The sequence below is a fragment of the Gobius niger genome, assembly GCF_951799975.1.
Source record: "Gobius niger genome assembly, chromosome: 7".
Classification (NCBI taxonomy): Eukaryota; Metazoa; Chordata; class Actinopteri; order Gobiiformes; family Gobiidae; genus Gobius; species Gobius niger.
Window position 1 is genome coordinate 31,000,905 of NC_136858.1, and position 23,348 is coordinate 31,024,252.

General features: G+C 41.0%; 1 protein-coding gene across 1 annotated transcript in view; it reads right to left on the reverse strand.

Annotated features, from left to right (window-relative positions):
• The window catches only part of LOC306966004 (heparan-alpha-glucosaminide N-acetyltransferase), a 57,796-nt gene that overhangs the window by 1,683 nt on the left and 32,765 nt on the right, over nucleotides 1-23,348 (reverse strand). The window contains exons 13-17 of the mRNA XM_079560635.1: nucleotides 20,496-20,619; nucleotides 20,234-20,320; nucleotides 16,508-16,585; nucleotides 4,417-4,487; nucleotides 1,129-1,241 (exon numbers count right to left, since the gene is read on the reverse strand). Coding sequence (XP_079416761.1) covers nucleotides 1,129-1,241; nucleotides 4,417-4,487; nucleotides 16,508-16,585; nucleotides 20,234-20,320; nucleotides 20,496-20,619 — 473 coding nt within the window. The remainder of the gene's footprint in view (nucleotides 1-1,128; nucleotides 1,242-4,416; nucleotides 4,488-16,507; nucleotides 16,586-20,233; nucleotides 20,321-20,495; nucleotides 20,620-23,348) is intronic.

A 23,348-nucleotide genomic window follows, 5' to 3' on the forward strand; every position in this document is an offset into this window, starting at 1 on the left:
GCAGTTGTTGCGGCTTGTGGACCTTGAGCTCCTGCTCGTCTGTTTAGAACAGAGCTGGACACAGTTTTTCAGTGGTGGAGGCGCAGTAATATTCAACTATTTAAAAACGAATCGCACATTGGCGTAAACAATTAAATTATTAAAGTTTAACAAGCTGTATTTTCCAAGAATTGGACAGTGATGGCATCTCAGTGGCTTTAAAGAGCTTGATTATTGTCAAGCCTCCAAGTACATTATTGTAGCATCATGAGTCAATGTATTCCTATTATGTCTAAAACATACACACTGTATTTTACTTTGTCTTTATTTTTCTTGTTTGTCTGAATTTTGTTGTTGTTTGTCATATTATGTCCCTCTGTCTCTTTGGACCTTGAGTCTGTAACAAAGTTGAATTGAATGGAATTGACTTCAATTGACTTCAATTCAATTCAATTCAATTCAATTGAACTGAACTGAACTGAACTGAACTGAACTGAACTGAACTGAACTGAACTGAGTGTGTAACAAACTTTTAGCGGCCTGTTGCTTCTTTCTTTCAGAAACAGAAGCTCAGAACCAAAAAAAACAAAAAACTTTTGAATGTTCTCTGTGCTGGGACTGGTCTGACCAGAGCAGGAGGAAATGGAGCTCTATGGAGCAGTACCAGACTGTAGTCTGTATATATAGGACACACGAGTCAGGCGTCTAACCAGGCTATGAAAACAGAATTTGGATGATTCTGAACCTTTTAAGCTTTGTGCCAACGGTTTATGTGTAATACTGTTATCAATTCAGAAAGCTGACCACCAGACAAGGGCGTAGAAGACATTAGTTTGACAATCAGTGAAAGATTCCTTTGTTTTCAGACATGAATTGGATAGAGTGATTATTAAAACAAAGATGACCTTATTCTTTCGTAATTATTCCATTAAGATGAAACAAAGACAGTACAATTCACAAACTACTCAATGCTTGAATTTATCACCTAAATGCTGTTCTCTCCTCTCTTGTTTGCAGGTGCTGAGACAAACATTATCCCAATGCCCAGTGCAGCCGCAGGTAAAGAGTGATAATAACATAACCTTCACGAAATCCTCTGCATCAGCACAATACGTTAAACCCTTTAGACAAAGCCCGAACCAACAGTACCTGGGAATATAAACGGCCGTCCTCTCCACCAGCCTTTGACATCAATGACAAAATACATGGCTCCCAGCAGCAGGAAGGAGAAGCTGCCCATACAGGTCACATAGGACAGCGACCTAGGAGACAATTGGAGAAACAAAAAAACTGACCTAGATTATTATGATGTGGATTTATAAAGCTCCAATAAAACCGGTCTTTCTCTTAAAACCTTTTGGATCATAGCCTTATCATTTGTGCATGATGTTAGATGCTTTTAAATTGTTTTTTTGGGTAAATTATGTTGATCTTTGTTTGGGTTTTTGACTACGTCCATGCTTGGGTTAAACTCCGATCAAAACTACAGCTTCATTTGCTGGCACACTTTGTTTACCGCTCTGTGCTGTCCAGTGGAAAGTATTGACTGCCGGTTTGTTTGGATCATGACACTTCCACAGGGAGGATTGTGGAAACTCTAGTATTTGCACATTTGGAGCAAATCATACAAATTCAGTTTCCTTTATGTTTAGTCATGATTTAACCTTAAATGGCTCACTCTGCTAAATTATACAAAGTAGTAGACCTTTTCAAATATCATCAACCAGACTCTTTTGGTTGGTTGAAGATGTTTTGCCTCCATCTTCCAAACCTTCTTAAATTACATAAATCTAAGTCATTTATCTTATTTAACATGGTAATTTTCTCAGTGTGTTCTTCGCCTCCTCAGAACTGGCTCTCTTTGGGTGTCCAAAGTGCACCCAAATTCGTCCCTCAGACCACTTTTGGGGGCCCTCGGGCTCGTTGCAGAATCAGCACAATCACCAGAGATGGTCCTTTTTCTTTCAAGTTTAATAATTCTACACAATTCTAACCTCAGCATAAATAAAGGTGTGGGGCACAATTTAACCTCTTACCCCCCGCCGTGACCGAGCGCATTTCTCCAGTTTAGCTTTAACCAAATCTAAAGCTTCTGGACTGGAGCTTACAGCCTATAAACCAATAATGCCTAATTTGAAAGCTAAGACCAAGGAAAACAGAAGTTAACGGATATTCTTCCTCAGGTTGCTGCCGTGTTGTCATCACTATTTTATACGTCCTTTTTCATCTAATTTTTTAAACTTTTTTGTTGCACTTTCAACCTTGTTTCCTTTGTATTTAAGAAGCTATAGATTTGGGTAATGTTCTTGGTTCAGGGGTTAAGGGGTTAGAGAGGTTAGAGACTAGAAGGTGGGCTTTAAAATGTGGCCCCTCATTAAAAAAAGTTTGGACACTCCTGCTCTGGAGTAAAAACAAAATGTTGTACGGTATTTTTTGTGAATGTGTGAATTGATGATTATGACATTTGTTGATGGGCTTTCATGAATTGCATAAACTGTGCCAAACAAATCCATGATAACTTGGCAACAGAGAATTGAATAGCTTAAAGTTTTCAAAAGTCAGAAATTGTGCGTCCCGTAGCGTTTTTCAATGGTGTTAGCTGCAGGTTGTGAACACGACTGTAAACCTCCCTGTCTCTATCAATCCTTGAGCCCAGATAAATAACAGGGAGGTCTGAATCATCGGGACAGGTTTTTGGCTGCGCGCTGAGCCCTCATGCGGCGGTGGTGGATCTCTGGCGCGTGCCGAGGGGAGCGGTGCCAGGCTGCCATGTTCCTGTCCGCAGTAAGTGCTACAATGTTTGATGCGATATTATCTAATGCGCGGGGACTGCTGCACTTACAGTAGGAGGCTGTATTCTTTATCTGGCTGAAGTGGGGCCAAACGGGACGCCTGGCCTGAGAGTTAATTACTCCGGGACATGCAGGAGGCAGGAGCTCGATAAACTATGCATGATGAAGTGCCTATAAAAGCCCAGCAGGTACAGGGTAATGGCGGAGGATGGGTCTGGGCTGGGCCCTGGCGGAGCATCATGGGAGATTTGCTCACACATCACAGATGAAATGGTCATCTTCCAGCAGAAACATTAAAATGATTCACTTCATATTAAGAGGCTCCAGGACCAACGCGCAGGTTGTAAAGTCGTTTAAAGGAGTAACTAAGCTGTATTTCATATTAAATTACTGGAAACATGACGCACAACACTGTATTTTTCTACATGTAAAGACTCTTAAAGGGATATTTCAAGATTTTTGACATAGGACCTCGTCATCCAGAGTGTTGTTGATTTCTGGAGATATATTTTTTAATTCATGCAGTCCTTATATTTAAGGTAGTGCTCAGCTAGCACATGTCTATGGTAACTAGTAGCCTGCATTAAAAACCTTTACAAAATCATGGGGTCGTCATCCAAACGTTACCATATCTGACTAGTCGAAAGCCCCTTTGTGAATTTCTCATGTAGTAATGGCGGCCGCAGGTAAACAAACTACTGTAGATCTGGTAAATGAGCCGACCACTCCACAGCTGCGTTGCTTACAACCAGGAAGCTGATGCTCCTCAATTATAAGTTCTTTTAAATGCAAAACGGTTATATTAAAACACATTATTCAGTCAACACAGACATTTATATCGGTAGTCTGGTGTTATAAGTGATTTGCATCAAATGCAAATGCACTGTGCTTGGGTCTGACTTTTTCTGAACGCAGGCTACTAGATACCATAGATATGCGCTAGCCTAGCACTAGCCTAGCACCACTCTAACTCTTCAAATATAAGGACTGCATGAAAAAATATATATATAAATCTCCAGAAATCAACAACACTCTGGAAAACAAAGAAATTAGTCCCTACGTCAAAAATCCTGAAATGTCCCTTTAAGGAAATAAGCCTGGGCCGAAATGGAGGTTTGTCAATGTTGTATGAAAACAATAAATGGTAGCAGTAAAAGTTTGAATTTATTAATGATATTTTAGGCTGTTGTGCTATATTTGACAGGACAACACAGAGTGAAAGAAGGTGAAGAGTGGGGGCAGACATTTAGCAAATCGTCGGAGCCAAAACTCAAACCCGTGATGATGTGGCCAGAGCAAAAGTGTCCATCATTTTAAGTGTGTGAATGCAAGAATTGATAATTGTGCCCCCAGCCTGCACCTGTTCACTTGCTTTGATACGAATCACTTAATTCCCTTGCATGCACTATGTGGTCAACAGAAAATGACCACTTGGAACGGTTTCTTCCTGGCTGTGGCAGAGGGATCGTGCGGAGGATGTGTCCGCTCACACCACGCTCTCGGCGGGTGATTATTTACGATCGGAGCTGCCGTTGGAGGTAAGTAAACGCGTGTTTTAGCAGCTCTGATTTGTGCCCGCTGGAAGCCCATCCTTTTCTTTTGTGAGCAAAAAGTGGCTGGATTTAGAGGGTCAGGAAGCACTTACCAAAGGTTTTTATTGACAGGTATAAATCCCGCGTCTCTCGTGCACTTAGTAAGGATCGCTGCGGAGCTTCCCTGAGGGTGGAAATGAAACAGATTTCAAATCGATAGAAGCGATAAAGCAGGCCGTATCGAGACACTAAGAACATGGGCCCACAGAAAGACCAGGGTCCAGAGGAGTAACCCATTACAGGACAGAGCAGAGTCACTTTTATTTACTTTGCATCCTTTTGAAGACACTTTATAAACTCTTTTTAAATTATATTCTTTTGATGCTTTATGTGGACAATGTTTAGTGATTTGAATATTTTTGCTTGCACTTGAGTAACTTAATTAACAAGTCGTACTTCCACAATTTAGGTGTATTGGTTACTAACAAAGGCTTTATTTGGACAAATTTTAACTTTGACAAAATGCTTCCAAAGGGGGCAAAAATAAAATCAAAATTAGTTACATTTAATGCATTCATTATGGGATGTTACCAACTTCTTGCTCATTTAAAGCAGTGGTTCTCAACTGATGAGTCGGGGTTGGGTCATGGAACTGTTTCCAGTGGGTCGGGAGCCTTGAATCTATTAAAATGACTGTTATCGGGTAGTTTATTATCATAATTTAAATTTTTTGGGCTTATTTAACCTCTGATCTCCCATTTTAACTGAGTGCATTTTCTCCAGTTCAACCGGCCTGATCCAAATTTAAAAGCTTCTTGACTGGAGAGCTATAAGCCAGTGTAAAGTCTCATTTGAAAGTTAAAGGGACTATACAGAGTTTAAAAACGTTCATATTATGAATTTTCTCCCCGTACATGTTCCAGCCATGTACTAAGGTGTAGAATGAGCCCAGACCAGTTCACCACAAATATCTCTAAAATCCTGCACTGTCACTCAAAAAGTTGTTCCTTCGGGTCCAAATTGCCGTCATGCACGAGCTTAATATAGAAGGTGCAGTTACACATATGACCTGAGGTGGCAGTAGTGAGTGTAAAATGGCCGCTACCGTGACTTTTTTTTTCATTGCAGTTTTGTCATTTTTTCAATCACTTTTTTAGTCCTTTTTTGTTGCTTTTTTGTCACATTTTTGCCACTATTTCCATCGCTTTTTTCCTTTTTTTGTCATTTTTTGTTGCTTTTTGTCACTTTTTTATGTTTTTGCTTTGTTGCGCTTTCATCCTCGTTTTGTCTTATTGTTTTGGCGGTTTTTTGACGCTTTTTTCCAGCGTAAAGACAAACTGGAGAAAATGTGCTTGGTTCAGGTGGGGGTTAAGAGGTTAGTGTCTGAGTCTGAGTCGTATTTGGGTCGTGCCTCGTTATTCCAGGGTGATGGTGGGTCTCAATGCCAAACCAGTTGAGGTTAACCAGTGATTTAAAGCTCAAAAGGACCTCGGCCATGTTCAAAATCTAAATTCTTTCTAAAGTAACACTGGTTATTATCTTCAGAAACACACAAAATGGTAAATACACATTCATATACTGCTTTTCTAGTCACTGGAAGCAAGAGGGATAAGTGTCTTCCCAAATACACAGCAACAGAATACACTGGCTGGAGCTGGGATCGAACCTCTGACTTCTGGATTAGTAAATTATGGCTTTACCACCAGAGCTACGTCCCCATGCAACATTCAAAGTGCTACCAGTTCAAATAAGAAAACGGTAAACATGTCGTCTGCCTAATGTATCCTCTACAATCTGGTATTTGAAGCAGCATGTGACCTTAAGTAGCTCCTTTGAAATGTTAATATTCATATCCTGTTTCCAAATGTAGAAATGAAGACGCCTTTGTGGAGCGATTGAAAGGGGACGGAGAGCTCCTGGATTACTGCTGTAAACATATATCTGTACATATGATTTGGGATCTTAAAGAAACATTTTTTTTTGTCCTCCAGAGAGTATCCCATTTCAGGGAGCCGCGTCCAAACAGGCTCGTTAGAGGGATATCCATCATGTGTATAGATGACAGAATCAATGGTGTGGAAATGGCCTGGCCGGGGCAGTATCCAGTCTCCAGGCTATCCACGCTCCGGGACGCTGCGAGGCGATGGGTTATGTGGGACAACCGCTCAATTTCAATCTCTCACTCGGGCAGCCTGATCGTTGGGTTTTAATTAACTCGGACTGGATGCACGACAGGCTTTAGTTGTTGATCATCACTAACAATACAGACTTTACACAATGTGAGGATGGCGTTCACGCTGGTTCAAAATGATCTCTGTCAAAAAGGATTCCTTAAATATGCTGCTGATTCCAGTGGCTTGGATTAAGCATATCTGGTTATGAATAGGTTTGATTGTTCAAGTAGCATTATCTGCTAGTCAATTGTGAGGTTTTATCAGCATCTTTTAACAGCAGGCTGAATATGTATTGATCTATTGAGAGGGGGGTTTCATTGGTGCCACCCACCTTTGTTCCAAATAGCCCAGGGGCAAGATGATTTTGAGAGATTCTTACACACAGCAGGCCCCAAATACCTTTTAATGTACTCTAAAAATGCTGAAATTACAGTTCATTCAAAATGGTGCAATAGGACATACTATATGATGTACAACACTATACACTATACCCGGGCTATGATTTAGACTCATCATGAAAGTGCCCTTGAAGTCGTGGTGTCAACCTGAGGAAGAGAACGGTGGCGCAGAGAGTTGAGCGGGTTGTCTTGTGACCAGAGAGTTGGCACTGTCGTTATGTCCTTGGGCAAGACACTTCACCTTCCTTGCCTCCAGTGTCCACATACATATGAATGAGAGAGTGAATGGGTGACTGGTTCCTTGATGTAAAGCGCTTTGAGTGCCTAAAGGCGCTATATAAATGTGACAATTGACCATATTCACTTTGTTTCTCTGTTTTTACTGGGAGTCTTTGGGATCCGTTCAGTTGAAAGAGCCATTCAAAAGACTGGCTCTTTTTAATATAAGATTTTAATACGCCTACTCACTCAGGTAACCGTATTGAAATAGGGGAAACGTGGAAGAGCTTGGTCAATTCTAACTTCATAGAGGATGGTCACATAGAGCAGAGGAGGAGAGGCTAAATACTAACAACATCTTTGGTCTTTTTGCGTGACTGAGCGCACGCACAAAGACCAGACAGGTATGTATCAACTCGTCTAAGCTCAGGTAAAAGAACATATCTCAGTATGGAAAAACGGTGGCCAGTTCCTTTAAGACGTGATCAATACAAGGCACACGTTTTTGATATAATAAACCAAAATTAAAAAGGGACTTATTTTTATGCTTTGAAAAACATGTGCCACATCTTATAAAGAGCCGTTCAAAAGAGCCAGTCAGTCACGAATGTCAAATCACTAGTATCCTGCTTTGACAGGAAGTACTTATCCTGACCATTTCAGCACCAAAGCTGATTCCACTACGAATTATGTCAAGCCAATAGTTACAGCAGTCATAGTTTGTACACTTAGAAATTAAATTGAAATGACTAAAAGCATGTCAGTCCAAAAATACTGCACATGGAACTAATCTTCCTTAAAACAAGAGAAATATTCTGAATTTACGCAATATAGATTTTTGCAGCCCTCCTTTTTTTTTTACCAATTCAGCACTCTGTAAAGGTCTCGCGCATGTAATAGCAATTCTGTGGTCGGCTGCCTGCAGAAATGAGCTCGACTTACATTAAGAAGCTGCTAATGTTAAGAGCACATGTGAAACTGGATTCAGCCCGGATCAGCTCCCCTTCATTCAACGGGGAAATGTGCTTAAAGGTCAATATGAGAAACAGACCATTCACTGCAGGCACTTGGTACGTAAAAAAAACACCCAAAAAGACGCTGGGCAGCACGAATGTTCGAGCTGGATGCTGCTTCCGACAATAAACCAACCTCAAAGATCTGGAGATGAGTCCCTCAACACTGCATTACAATTCACCCCAGATAAATGGGTCAAATACAGAGGAGACATTTCTCTTCACAGACAATACATTAGCCTTACTTTTGCACCGCTTAATGCAAATAAAACACAGGCAATGCACATAACAGAGACTGGTTTCATGCTCCGATGTTTGACGCTGAAATCAATACAACAAGCCACAGTTTCCAGCAGAATGTAAAAAAATCTATAGCACAGTGACAGTGTGACCGGGGGCCACATTCACTTTGGATACAGTGACAGACACAAAGGGAATTTTAGTGGCATGAAATCGCGAGAACACAAACAAAGAGCAGTTAGAGTTTTAGTAGGAAGGTTTTGATGGGCCACTCCTAACACACAACAACCCAGTGCTTATATTATTCAGGCTTTATAACTGCTTCACCATGTGTATAATATTGAGAAGACACAGTACAGTCCCTCAAAGTGTCTACCCCAGTTATATCGTTGTTGTTTGTGACGAATGGGCTTCTCTGTCTGTTTGGTGTCAAATGCATGTTTGGGTTGGGTTTGAATCCCGGTCCAGGAGGGGCCTTTCTGTGTAGGGTTTGTATGTTCTCAGTGTGTTCAAGTGGGTGTCCTCCAGGCGCTCCGGTTCTCCCTCATCCACTCAGAACATGCACAGAAAGTTAAAAACTCCAGGTGCTGCACTAGGTTGTCCGCTGCCTCTGACAAGTTGCATTGGGGACAATAAAGTCTATATAACAGATATGTGCCAGAGTATAAGGTAAAGATATACTTGATCGATCCCCGTAGGAGGAGAATGTGCAAACTCTACACAGAAGGGCCCGTCCTGGAACATTTTAGATGTGAAGCCTTTTCTAACACTAACACCTAGTTAATACAAACGATAAAAAAGATGGGTGTAATATCAAACTTCGGTCGATCTGATATTGCCCAGGACAAATGTTACAGCCAGCCAATCAGCCTAACCCTAACATTGGCCCTGGACTCTTAAAGGGGGGGTATTATGCAAAATCGACTTTTTCAAGCTCATGTTATTATGTCATTCCCTCATTAAAAACATGCCTGAATTGTTGCCTTGACACATTCACGTATTTTTGAGTAATCTGTAAAAACTCTGATGGCAGCCATTTTAGGGATAGGTTTGCCTGAGTCCTCCTAGGAACGCCCCCACCTCCTGGAGACGCCTCTGAGCTTTCGTCACCAGCCGAGTAACCAACCACTGCTCCTCAGCAGAACCCCCTCCCCACTGATGCCACAGACAGCGTGTGGAGGGGGCGTGTCAGAAAGGGTCAGGGGGTTCAGCCATTTTGAGAGAGCAATTTTATACAAGGCAGTTATTCTAATTTACTGCATTTACAGACCAACAGAAGGTTTCGTCATCATTGTAGTGTGCTATAGACTGGTGCTATGTGATTGAAAAAAGCATAATACCCCCTCTTTAATTACTTGGTGACATCAGATCGACCATCAGACTTCATCCATAACAGAAATGTGAAAAAATAAATTGCCCCATTCCAATTATACAATATAGTCCACCTAAATATAACTTCCTATAAACCAAACAAAGGCCGTTGTACAGTTTGTCCTCAGATTTGGGACAGAGTAAAACCACCGAATGATTATTTATCAGATACTTTATCATGCGTCGCATTTCAAACAAACAAATGGGTCTAATTTATTTTACTTCCCTCCAGTCGCTCGGCCAAACAAGGAGAGACATGATTGAAAGCAGACACAAAACAGAGATATTTGTCATTAAGCTAAAAAAAAAGGATCAAGGTTAAAACATATCCAGACCTAATGACAATAAAAAATACATGCAAAACAAGCAGCATTTATCGACCAATGCCGTAACAAGGCTCAGCGCTGGTTATCCTGGTTACTACATGGATATTCAACGAGAAAATCAATAGTTCAACTCCAATGATTGATCTGAAAATCATTGGACATATTTCTATAATTAGAAGCGGTATCCATAGCAACGTGGTGTGTTTTTACAGGACAATTATGGATCCGATTGTTATGTAGCAAAACACTGTGGCCCTACGGAGTTAACGAAGTGCGGAAATCCCCCCCCAAAAAAACTTTTAAACCCCAGAAATCCTTTAGCGATTTACTTCTTGCCATTGCATCTACACCTGAACTCAGAGTCTGCCAGTACATCTGCTTGTACCGAGGTCTGGACGCCTGAAGATAATTCGCTAATCAAGACATTGTGTGACTCAACAGCACCAGTCTGCAACATGTCTTTGGGAGAGAAAAAAATACGTTATGTGTGCGTTTAATACTGTAATATATACTACAAGGATCCTACATACTGTGTTTAAAGGTATACGGTATTAAAGATGCTTTGTATACACTTCCTGGTGAATAAAACAACTACAACTGAACCTGGGTTGCCTTAAGCTGCGTGTTGAAGACATAATTTGACTCATTTTCCATCTCAACCCCCTGAAGTCACTGATCATTAATTAAAAGGTTGCGTTCATGTTCTACAATGTGATGAAGTCATTATGTCAGGTGGAGAGCAGGTGCCAATGCAACTCTATGGGAGAAAGTTTTGGAACGAAATCTCCATACAGAAAATAAAACAAATAGTCAACCTGATCATGTGCAATCCTGCCAGATTCCTCTTTTGGCTTTAAGTCCTTTTACAAATATCACAGCAATGTTTTGATACCTGACACTTTTATGAGAACATGATTTAACCTTGGGGTTGGGGGAAAGGGATTTTGATGAGGAGTCCTGCTCGGTTTAGGAGGAAGTGGAGGAGCTGACCAGTGAGGGACACCACTCTCTGAAATAGGGAAAAACCCAGGAGCAGGTTTGGATTTGAAAATACGGGAACTTTTCCGGCACCCGCTGCGAGCAGTCCCATCACTACAACCAAGCTCCAAAATGGGGTAAAATCGGATAAAATACGGCAGTTTCCCGGCCAAAACACTTGACAACTATGTCGCCTCATGACTGCTGCCACTGCAGGCGGCATTTCTTGTGAGTCTAGTGGCAGAGTTCAGTTTGGAGAGGAAAAGGGTGCTCCGGTTTCCCCAACCTCCAAAAACATGCTGGTCAGGTTGGCCCACAGCGGCGGCGTCGAAGCGATTCAGGATTAACCCAACATCTGATCCACACAATGTAGTTGAACGATTGTACTACTTACTGTCAACCCAAAGTGTTAGGCTCATTATCAGCTCAAGGACACAAAAAAACTACTACAACTACTACTACTACAACTTTCACATCAGGTAAAATGTGTTTGTAAGTATGGATAAGCATTACAATTGCTACCAGTAATATCCATAATTGATTTCTAAATGTTCACGTCACAGGCGGACACAGATAGGTCATGTTTATGTTCAAGTACGGACTTACTCAAAAACATGCTTTTATCACCTCATTTATAACGTAAATGTTTGTAACATGAGTGACCTGATTGCTTCATATTAAATTTAACCCTTGTGTGGCCCTTAATTTTGCACCCTAATGTCAAAAAATGTACACTCCAAAAAAGAGCCTTAAAATAGTCATACATTCATATTTTTTTCTGCTTCTTTTTACAACAATCTTCAGTGGCTTTTGGGTCATTTTTTATAGGCCGCGGGCTCCAGTGGCTTTCGGGTAAAAATGACCGAAGGCCCCACTATGTTATCTCCCTCTGTATTTATTAGAGTCAGAAATATATTGTACCATGTGGAGGCTAGATATCAAAATGATTTGTTTTGTATGAAGCTGCTGGTAACTATTTTGCTGTTAAAGATTTAATCAGAGGATGTTCTCACACAACTGCTGTGGATTATTCAGTTAATGACGTTGGACATTTGCAGTTTCCTGTTGGCTTGCGTAGCTTCTCTGCTCTGTTTTGCTCTGTCCACCACACTTCCTCTCTTTTCTCTGACACAGTTTTGTTCAAAGGCTGCAGCTCCTTTAGCTCCATCATCACCTCAGGCGCACGGCTCTGCTCCGTCAGGAAGTGTCCCGCTCAAACGCCAGAGAACACTAACGCGCTTTCACAACATTACCCACTCATTTGACAATATCTCGACACCAAAACAAGACAGTAGCCCAGTCCAGCTGAGCACATCCTCTTTGTAAAACTGTCAGTCTTACACTATAGAGCGAAGCACCATCCTCCTGTCAGTGGCCTACAGAAACACAGTCTGGTCCATCTCACGTAACACCTCTCTCCCACCGGGACGCCCCCCTCATCTCAAAACAGAAGCCTGCTCGGATTTACTCTGCATTTTTGAGACCACCCAGACCGAATGGATCAAAACAAATATGACAGGTCCATGTAAGAGAAAGAAAAAACAAAAAATATAAATCGCTGATTGCACTTAGGTTGAAGTTTTTAGATTGACCAGCCCTGAGATAGAACAGCTCATGGCTTAGTTTTGAGTTTGGATATTTGGCAGAATAAAAGGGAGTTAGATGGTACTGCTTTAGAAAGCATTATGAATATGATGATTTCATTATTCTTATTTATTTGTTTGTTTTTAATAAGGGCTATTAATTTATTTGGACCTTTATGTAATAAAAAATTGTCCCACTGTGTTGTCAGAACATGCAAACTGCACCCGACCCAGAAATGGAACCAGGGAACCTCCTGCTGAGAGGCAGCACCATGACGCCAAAGAAGAAAGGACTTTATTCATGTAGTGCCTTTCATAGACATGATCACCAAGCGCTTTATATGATGGGGCAATTTTACATTCATTCAATATTCGGTGGGGGTAACCACGTTACCTTAGTAGCCACAGCTGCCAATGGGGTAGATCACTAAAGCGGCACCGTGGTGCAGCAGTTAGCGCTCGTGCTTCACAGCCAGGCTGGACGGGTCTTTTCTGTGTGGAGTTTGCATGTTCTCCCCGTATATGCGTAGGTTTCCTCTGGGTACTCCGGTTTTCCCGACTATGAAAAACATGCAGGCTACAATAGGCTAATCCCCCTGCCAAGTGTTTGTGACCATTAGCCTGGCTCCCCATCTGGAGATGGGTCCCCTGGCACCTGCCAATGCTGGCTGCCCACTGCTCCTGCAGGTTGCCCAGCGGCATTGAGGATGGGTCAAATGCAGAGAACCAGACCACCACCATCCACTCACTCTCACATACATCTTAATGAACATGTTTTCGAGGTAAGGGAAACCGGAATACCCAGAGGAAACCTACACAGACACAGGGAGAAAATGCAAAAGGTCACACAGAAATGAAAGCCCCGTCCAGCTGGAAATCTCTATCTGTGTCTATAGCTAATGGTTGAATTTTGCTGCACTGTTGTCAAAGACGTGGTCTATGGTGCAGAAAACCTGCAAAAAGGCACTATCTGAACCACTGTTTACGTTATTCTTTTCAATAGTACTTTCTGACAGTATCCTTGTTTTCCTTGTCCTCTTCAGGTGTGAGCATGTTCCTCATTACGCTCTTGTTTACTGGGTTGTATGAATCGTACACTCTGTCAAACCTGAAAACACATGTATCCTACTTCAGAGAGAAAGAGAGAAGCCTGGAGGTGAGTGTCTGTCCGGAAACAAGCCACACATGACGCTGTTTAACTGTACCACCATCACAGACATAATAAGACCTGATGGGTTTATGCGTCTTGTGGGGTCATTGATAAACTTCTATTTCATAGGAGCTTAACCTTAATCATAAGCACAAATACTAACAAGAACTCCAATTGCACTGAGAAAGAAAAAAGTCGGCACATGGATTTAACTAGCTGTTATGATCTGTTGGTCAGGTCTAGGTTCATGTGCCCAAACAATTAGACCAGCTGACTAATATGACAATGCCAGGATTCAGCAGACTCACAATGTGAAACAGCGATTCAAGGAGACATCATTTTCCCACATGGAGCGGCGACCAGAGTTAACCTTAATGAGAATCTTTAGGATGTGTTGGAGAAGGCTTTGCACTGTGATCACACTCTCCCATCATCAGTACTAGATCTTGGTGAAAAGTAATGCAACACTGGATCAACACTGGAAAGCTAAAGGCCGTACAATGGAATATTAGAGGTTTTTTTTGTGAGGCAGTGAATTATGGCCATGAAAATGATAATAATATATGGATGGCAAAAAACAGCTAAAACCTATTCAGCTACTTGTGTTATCTTAAGCAAACTACTTCAATAGACATGTTCTGAAATGCATATGATTCCTGTATAAATGTAGTAGTTAATATTATTAGTCTTCTCCCAATTATTCCCAAATGATACTCCTGGATGTATTTTATATGAATGTACGATTAACCTGTTTGCGAATGTAATCAACAGGTAGCCTTTTTCCACTCGTGTCCAAACCTTAAAACCTCCCTGACTGAAGCCACATCTAAACCCTAAAACATGTTATAGATGTTGTAAATTTCGCTGTCTGAACGCCGAGTCCCCACGTGTCCTGGTAAACGTGTCCACACACACACACGAGGCTGGGGCGGCTATGACTAACACGCGTGGTCCACCTGCGACCAGGAAATCAAACAGAGACAATGGATGTGCTAAACCCGAGTGAGTCATACCTGGAGGAGGCGTTTAAGTGATTTGTGCCTGAGTTTTAAATTAGAAATTGATTTCAAGTTTGAGGAAACGTGGCAGGCTAAATGTGTGGTTGTTAATCGCTGAAATAATGGGTTTAAACGACAGAATGTTCCAATATTCAGTACTTTTTAACAGTGGAATCTAGTCTAACATGTGCATTAATACAAAATGATTGAGGAGAACAGGTCCACTACAAAAGCCGATTTCTTTTTGTATTATTTCTTTGTCATTTGGCTGTTTCTTCTTTTTGTTTCCAGTCGCATAATGATTTGAATGCAAACAGTGGTATGAGCATCTCCTCCTGGTGCTTAGGTTAAGCCTCTGTGTTATTCATCAATTTAATAACTTTTTATTTACTCAATTTGTTTCTTCTTAGAACTAGCCCATTTAAGTCATAGTTAAGTCTTATTTACACCCTTTTTAACCTCTTGCTTTAGATTTCGTGGGAGTGCTTGGAGCGTAAAATGTTTTCGTAGGTGGTACTATCTTGAGTTTGACAAACAGTGACCACTGCTCTTCAACTTCCTATGTAATTTAAAGGTACCAGATGCAAGTTGTTATTTTTATACTCACTACTGCCACCTCAGGTCTTTTGCGTAACTGCAGCTTCTACATTAAGCTCGTGCATGACTAGCCTGATAAACCACACCCACCTTCTTTGTCTGGCCACGCACAGTAGACACGTTGTTGATTGGCGGCTAAGGCCTAGCCGAACCAATCACGACCGTCACAGAGAAATGAGAAGGTTACGTCACTCGCTGCATCTCTATGTTTTTAGTTCAATTAACGTTAACATCAGCCAAAACTAATTATTGGATGAAGTAGTCAAGGATTTTGCCTCGCGTTCTCCGCGTGAGTTTATATTCACTTCATATTTTTTTAATTGGACACAGCTGTTGTCACGTCCGCTAATCGCTAATTGGTTTATTTCACTGACAATCTGTGCGCGTTAGGCCCGCCCGTTCAAACTGCTCCAATTGCTCCGTGACCAGACTAATTCCCTGCATGGAATGAACAGGGAAGAGTATGGCAGAGCCAGGCAAGTGCATGACGGCACAACATCTTTTTGAGTGACAGTGCAGGTTTTTAGAGGCAGTTGTGGTGAACAGGTCTGGGCTCATTCTATTAGGACATGGCTGGAACATGTAGGGGGAGGAAAATACATAATTTTATAATTTTTAAACTCCGTATAGTCCCTTTAAAGGCACTGTGAAACATTTTTAATTGATCTGTTGCCATCAATTCAAAACATGCTCCTAATAACCAGCTACAGACAGAAAAGTCTGTTTATGCAGTGGGTAATCAAAGAATGGATTTGCCTACTTAGATCTCATATTTGCCTGCCTTTAGTCCACATCTCCATGGTGACGAGTCAGGTTTGAGGAAATGTGAGCCGCTCAAAACAAAGACACTTCCGTTCATTTTGTAGGTATTTTCTTTTTTATATCTAATATAGTTATGGCAAACACTTAATTCTATGGATGTGGTGGTTGCCTTTAGTCTTTCAATTAAAGATCTTCCCTTATACCAATACTACTGAGAGCTATAAATGTTGCAATAAGACCACAAAGGTTACAACAACTAAATGCGGAGTACAGTACAGTGCAAATTCATTCACTTCTCCATTGCTTCATAGGGTCAGAGGTGTCTAATAAATGTATTTTGCAAGATTTATTTTATTTACTGGCAATCCAACATATTAAAACCTGTGTTTACTTACCAGGAGCACTGCCCACGCCAGAAACCGTCCCAGGATCGCGACATTTGACCCCTTGTAGAAAATAATAATCTTCCCGGCCTGCGGAGAGAGGAACGATCAAAAACGAAATGAGAAAACGCATGTAAACACTAACAACAAGTGCTCTCTTGTTTCACTCGTCCTTGAGGAAATCCAATAGGCCTGGGACGGCGGTGTCAAGGTCCCTGACAAAGAGGCTGCGCTTCGCCCCGTCCCGTCGAGCCAGATGTGGGCTGTGAGTCACCCGTGCTCCCTGCTTAATTTGGTGATGATAAATAGGCCTCGGCTGTGGACATTAGCCGGGGTGAGTGTGGGTTAGCTCAGAGCAACACTGCAAAAAAGAAACAGGCTATCTTCAGGGGAGACACCGCGGGCAAATGGTTTTTCATTTTCAGGTTTTAGGCCAAGTTTGTCTCTTAACCCCTTAACTCCCACCTGAACCGAGCACATTTTCTCCAGTTTGGCTTTACCCCAGTCCAAAAGCTTCTAGATAAAAGCTGTGAAAATAGCAACAAAACTGAGACGAAAACAATGATGGAAATGTGACAAAAAAGTGAGAAAACATTGACAAAAAAATGACGAAAAATTGATGAAAAAGTGGCAAAAATGTCACAAAAAAATGACAAAAAAATGATGAAAAAATTGATGAAAAAATTGATGAAAAAATTGACAAAAAAAATTTAAAAAATGTGACAAAAATGACAACAAAAATTTGACAAAATTTGACAACAAAAAAATACAAAAAATTGACAAAAAATTACAAAAAAATGACCAAAAAAGAGATAAGTAGCACCTACTGACTTAAAACTTTCCAGTCTTTATTGTCAAGGTTTTTTTCAGGGAGATGTTTTAATACCTCATTTATTGAGTTTTGAATTTCAAAAAACAAGGCGAAATCTCAACTAAAAACAGATATCCAAAATAAAACTATACATTTACACCTGGCTCAATCCATCACTCAGATTTTGTTGCCGAAAATATGGGAAATTTTATTTTTATTTTATATGGAAACATAAAATGACAGAAAACTTTTCCCTCATATTTACTCCACTAATCTACGGCATGAGTTTCAAATTGATATGTCGAATTTTAATAATTAATTTTCCCTATTCACCTGCAGTGTCTCGCCTTAAAAATATATACCGGTACTTGAATGCTTGAAATCTGCAGAGGGGTGTCCATGTACTTGAGTAGAGTAAATGGTCTCAACTTATTTGCCGCTTTTCTACCTTCATTAGGCCCAAAGCGCTTTACAGTAAGGAACCAGTCACCCATTCACTCTCTCATTCATACACCAATCTACGCAGACAGTGCTGCTCAAACGGTGTCCTGGCGTCAAGCATTTAGAAATCGTAATCAGCAGTTTTTTGGCCTCCTTTGGGTAAGTCCTCATTTAGTCCGGGTTTAGCCTGAGTTCAATTATTACAGATTACGCTTGTATTGCACTTCACCCCACCTTGACAAGTTTCTGAAAGCGCTACTGTGAAATTATTCATTCATTTTTCATTCGTACTTGGTGGTGGAAAGCTACTATTATAGCTGCTTTGGGGTCTGTCAGTCTCCGCCTCCAGGAGCCAGGATTCGAACTGCCATGAGACGACCCATGATTACAGAGTACAGTTGTTGTTTTTTTGGCTTGATCTGATGATACTCAGTGTGAAAAGCTTGATACAAGTAATTTCTGTTTCTACATTTGGACTGGATTATTTGGATTATTTTTTATAATTAGGTAAGAAAGTTCTGCCAAATGGAGGTAGAAGATTGTATTTAAAACTCACTCTTATGATTGATTATTATGGCTTGGAATAAAAAAATAGCTTGTTTTGTTCTCAGCAAAGCTCCATTCAAATAAAGATTTTAATGAATGTTCTTCCTCTGTGTCATTTTAAGGTGGTGTTATGTTCCCTTTTTGCAGTGCGGGGGTGGACACCTGGTCTCGTGGCCGTGACGTGATGATGGACAGGATCAGTGGGAACAGTCCAGGGGGGATAAAGTAATGCGGCTGCTTTAGGCGGCAGCTTCCCACAAACGCAAATGGTTATGAGCGTCTCCGGCTGGACCTCGAGCTCCAGCCCGGCGACCAGAGAGATATCGTCAATGAAGGAAAGCAGCTGCGCCTCCACAAAGAGGCGGGAAATCGACCCAATGAAGAAAATATTCAGGGTTTAAAATGTTACTGTCCAATACATTCACATCTTTAATAGGGATCTAAAGCAGTGGCTGAAGTCGGGTCAGAGTTGTATAACGTGTGACTTGTCTTCTCCCCGTATTTAAAAAGTTTAACCTATTCAGCATTTTCTGTGTGGACAAATCCAATGTCAAATAAATGAACAGGTTAGCAGCTTAGCAATAGCATTTAGCAGCTTTATAAATGATAGTCTAGATCAGTGGCTCTCAAGTGGTATGGTTACAGGACCCACAATTACCCCAGGATGATGAGCCACGGCAAATAAAAATGTAATTTGTCATATAGTTGTACAAAATATTGTATTTTCCACATGTTTTTGTGAATAAGCAGTAGACATGCCTTTGATACTGAAACTATGATCAAAACAGCCCAATAACATTGATTTTTGACTGACTCCGGCAGTGTTTACATGCAATTTCAGATGGAGAATAATTTTAAAATGTTCCCTGGGATAGGTATTGTGCGCGTGAGTGTCACATGACTTCCGAGTGTATCCTCAGGCTGCTTTTCCTGTCCCGTTATTTCCCTATGACATGTCACTAGCATTAAAACATTGCATCAGGAGCAAAGAATTAACTGGAGGAAACTTCCATGTTTCATCACGGTGTTTTTGTCTTGAAGCTAACGGCTAACACTAAATAAAACATTTTTTTAAATCCCACCAAGATTTTCAACGAGCCACTCAAAACAGAATGGGCCTGTCTTTAGAATAAATACTTTTTAGTTGTCAAATTGTGGTGTTGTTTTTGGTACTAGCCGTTAGCTTTGGGATAAAAAGTCCTACCTTAAAGCAATGCCAAATAACTTGTTTACCATAATAAATCCTTTTCGTATTCCCTCTGGGGGTAATACAAGTCCCCCTGGTGTCTCTGGCCGGAAAACCACAATTTCAACTTTCCTGCCTCCGGACTGGAGTAACCAATACACACTAATAGAATCACAAAGAAGAAGCTAACAGGCTAAAGGGCAAAGCTAACTACGGGGTAGTGCCACTTTAAACAGTATTGACAGCCAAGTTTGAGTGAAAAAAATTCTTTCCATTGTGTAATAGGATGTACAATATCCCTCTCTCCCTTCGCCTTTTCTGTCAGCGTAGTATTTACTCTCACGGACAATTAATAACTTAAAAAACTGCAAAATGCTAAGACACCTGCAGTTGTGCGTATGGCCTCAAGGGGCAAGCGTTACTTCGTACTGCTTTAACATGAAGCCAGTCACTTCCATCAGTCTCTCACTGTCTGTGATGTTTTCTTGAACTATTCTGTGATTTGTGCAAGACATCGCTAGACCCACTTTTGGGTTCCGACCCACCAGTTGAGAATCACTGGTCTATCTTTACCAAGGTTAAGCTATTAACCTTAAAACATATTTAAATGACTATACTACTACACAGAAGGAGAAGCTATCACACCTGTCGCCCATGAAACATACTGATCTCGAAAAGCACTGGAGGCTAAAGGACTAACTCTGGATAAAACACTGTAATGCTCTCTCTGTACAGGACACAACATCTGTCTCACCTGCATCCCCAGAAACCCCATCAACACCGAGTTGATTGTGCCCAGGACGCCCTCAGGGTCAAAGGGCTGCGTGGTCTGATACATCTCCTGCAAAAACAGAGAGAGAGATGTGGTTTTCATTTCATCTTCATCCGATTGGCAGCATCTATAAACTTCTGAAATGCATGTCGTCAAGCAGTTCATTTCTCGGTCCTCATTCAAATGTTAATGCACCTGAATGAATAAAAACTACAATTAAAATGGCCTAAGAGAGTAAACGTACTTTACACGTGGGGTATCTGAACATGTTGTCTCCAAACATCCAGCGGTCGATGAGGCCAGCTGCCCCCCCAGTGCAGTTTGTGTAGAGACCATTGTCCCCGATCCCACCGGCTCCCAGGTAACCCCTAAAGTTAAAAGCACAAAGAAATGTAACACACAGCAGTTTATGGACGAATTAGAGGCAAATTTGTTCAAATTTGTTCATGTAATCTATTACAGTTGCATTTTGGTCAGTGTCAATAAAGCCATTACACTGTACCTGATAATGATATACTTCACTAGACGTGTAACCTGATTCAAACACATGAGCCAGAATACACATTACACTTAAAGGAACAGGCCACCATTTTTCCAGACTGAGATACTGTATGTTCTTACGTGAGCTTTGCGTGACTGAAGACCAGACAGGTACGCATCAACTCGTCTAACCTCAGGTAAGAACATTTCTCAGTATGGTAAAATGGTGTAAAGGCCCTATACCTGAGTGTTCGAACAAAATTTGTTTTGTCCTTCTTTAGTAAACTCAGACATTTGTGGATATTGTGCAAGTAATCATAAAAGCTTTTGTATCAATTTCATGACCTTGCAAGTATAGTTATATTATTATTTCTGTGAAAGTGACCCTGAAAAGTGACCCTACAAGTTGTGAAATGTGCTTATAAACTTGTCCCTGTGAAGAATTGGGATGCTACGATATGTTAGGAAAGAAACGAGTATGGACCACACCTAATAATTCAATTTAGGCTACCTCTGTCATTGTTTGTAAAAATAGAAGAAGAAGTAAAAAATCAGGTATGGACCTTTAATATTTCAAGAATTAACGGGACAAAAAGATAATTTCTGATCTTAAAGCAGTAGTAAGTAACTCATGCCTCTAGAGGCCATAACCGCCACTGCAGGTGTCGTTGCATGTTGCGTTTTTTTTTACTTATTAATTGTCTGAGAGAGTAAATACTACGCTGACAGAAAAGACAAAGGGAGAGAGGGATATTGTACATCCAATTACACAGAGGAGAATTTTTTTTCACTCAACGTTAGCTGTAAATACTGTTTAAGTGGCGTTAGCTCACAGTTAGCTTTACCCGTTGGCCTGCTAGCTTCTTCTTCGTGTATCCATTAGTGTGTATTGGTGGTTCCGACCCAGAGGCAGGAAAGTTGCAATTGTGGTTTTATGGCCAGGGACACCAGGGGGAGATTACAGACCCCCAATCATCCCATCAACACTTGCATTACCCCCAGAGGAACTGCGAAAATTATTTATTATGGTAAAAAAGTTACTAAGTACTGCTTTAAATTATAACTGATTAAACCATTCCCACACTGGGGAATGTTCCAAGTTATATGTTGCTGTGTCATATGAGACAGTGTCACAAAACGCTATTTAATTTGTAAAAAAAAACTGCTTGCAATTCCAAACTTGCTTCCATTGATCATCTAGACCGTAGCTTACATAGTGTGTCTTCAAAGAGAGGCCCAGCATTTACTTAATTGGCAGACACGGTAATCCTTTGCGTCCTCACTGAATTTAGGAGTTATTCCCAAGACCAAAACAGGACTCCAAAATTAGGAGCTTCAATATTCACAACACTGTCCAATAATAGTGAATGAAAAATGCTATCTATGAGCCATCTTTCTCGCAGCGATGCCATTCGGGGTCAGAGACACACACGGAGACGCAGCCTAAACAGCGGAGAGCGGAGGGGAGACGGAGCGAGGAAGATGGATCCTCTGCTGGCTCTGCTCTTATTGCACATGACACACAGAGATTGGCTAATTATACTCTCTGACGCCTCCAGCAGCGCGCCATAAATCACAAACGGTCATAACAACAAGAAAACACAAGGCTACAGCGCGGACCTCACCTCAGACAATGAATAAATGCACAAGTTTAGAATGTGTGCACTGTCCGAGGAGTAGCAGGCAGGTTTATGAGGAGGGGCGAGCAGAGACTATTACTCAAGTTCGGCCAAATAATGCTTTTCCTTATTCCGTTTTATATTTATTCTATGTGGCGAGTGGCTGTTGGTGGGTTTCTGACACCTCTAAAAGTTGCAGGTGAAGCAAGGTCAACAAAAGGGCTGCACAATCAAGGCTCCTAATCTCTAAACCCCAGTCATTTGGTTGATTTTATTCCAGGGGGGGATCTAATTGGCACCAATAAACCACTAAGCGTCTGATTTACTTTTAGAGTGAATGCTAATAGTGTCATGTAAAGCGCTTTGTGGTCAGGTCTATGAAAGGCGCTATACAAATAAAGCCCTTCCTTCCTTAAAGGTGCACTATGCAACTTTTTATACAAGAAAAAAAAGTAGATGTTTGTGCATATTTGACCTTGTAGTGACCCTGTGGCTGTATGTGGTGGTCTGCATGGTGCCTTTATTTTTGATCTTGGTGGTCTCTACAACGCTCCAGGGTCAATTGTTTCGTAGGTTTTCTGAGGGTCCGACAACAATGAAAACCTTCCAAACATGTGATCCTGGAGCATCTTAGCACAATTTTTTTCTAATAATTATATTCATTTTTAATACTTATCCCACATAAAACACTTACAGCACGTGATTACTGATTGCACATTTCATTGGCCAAATCCACAGTTTCATATTTAAGTGAGAAGCCCAACAGCTGATAACCGGGATCTTCAGCCATTTCTGAAGATCCCGGGATTGATAACTCACTTTTAGAGACATTTTCTTTTGTGCTGAACCTTTTGGACACAAACTGCAAACTTTTAGGTTCGTGAAGTAGAATAAAAGGACAAAATTTAAATATTTTTTGTTGAAATAGGATAATTAAATTAATTTTACCCACATAAAAAGGTGCATAATACACCTTTAAAGGCCCTATATCTGTTTTT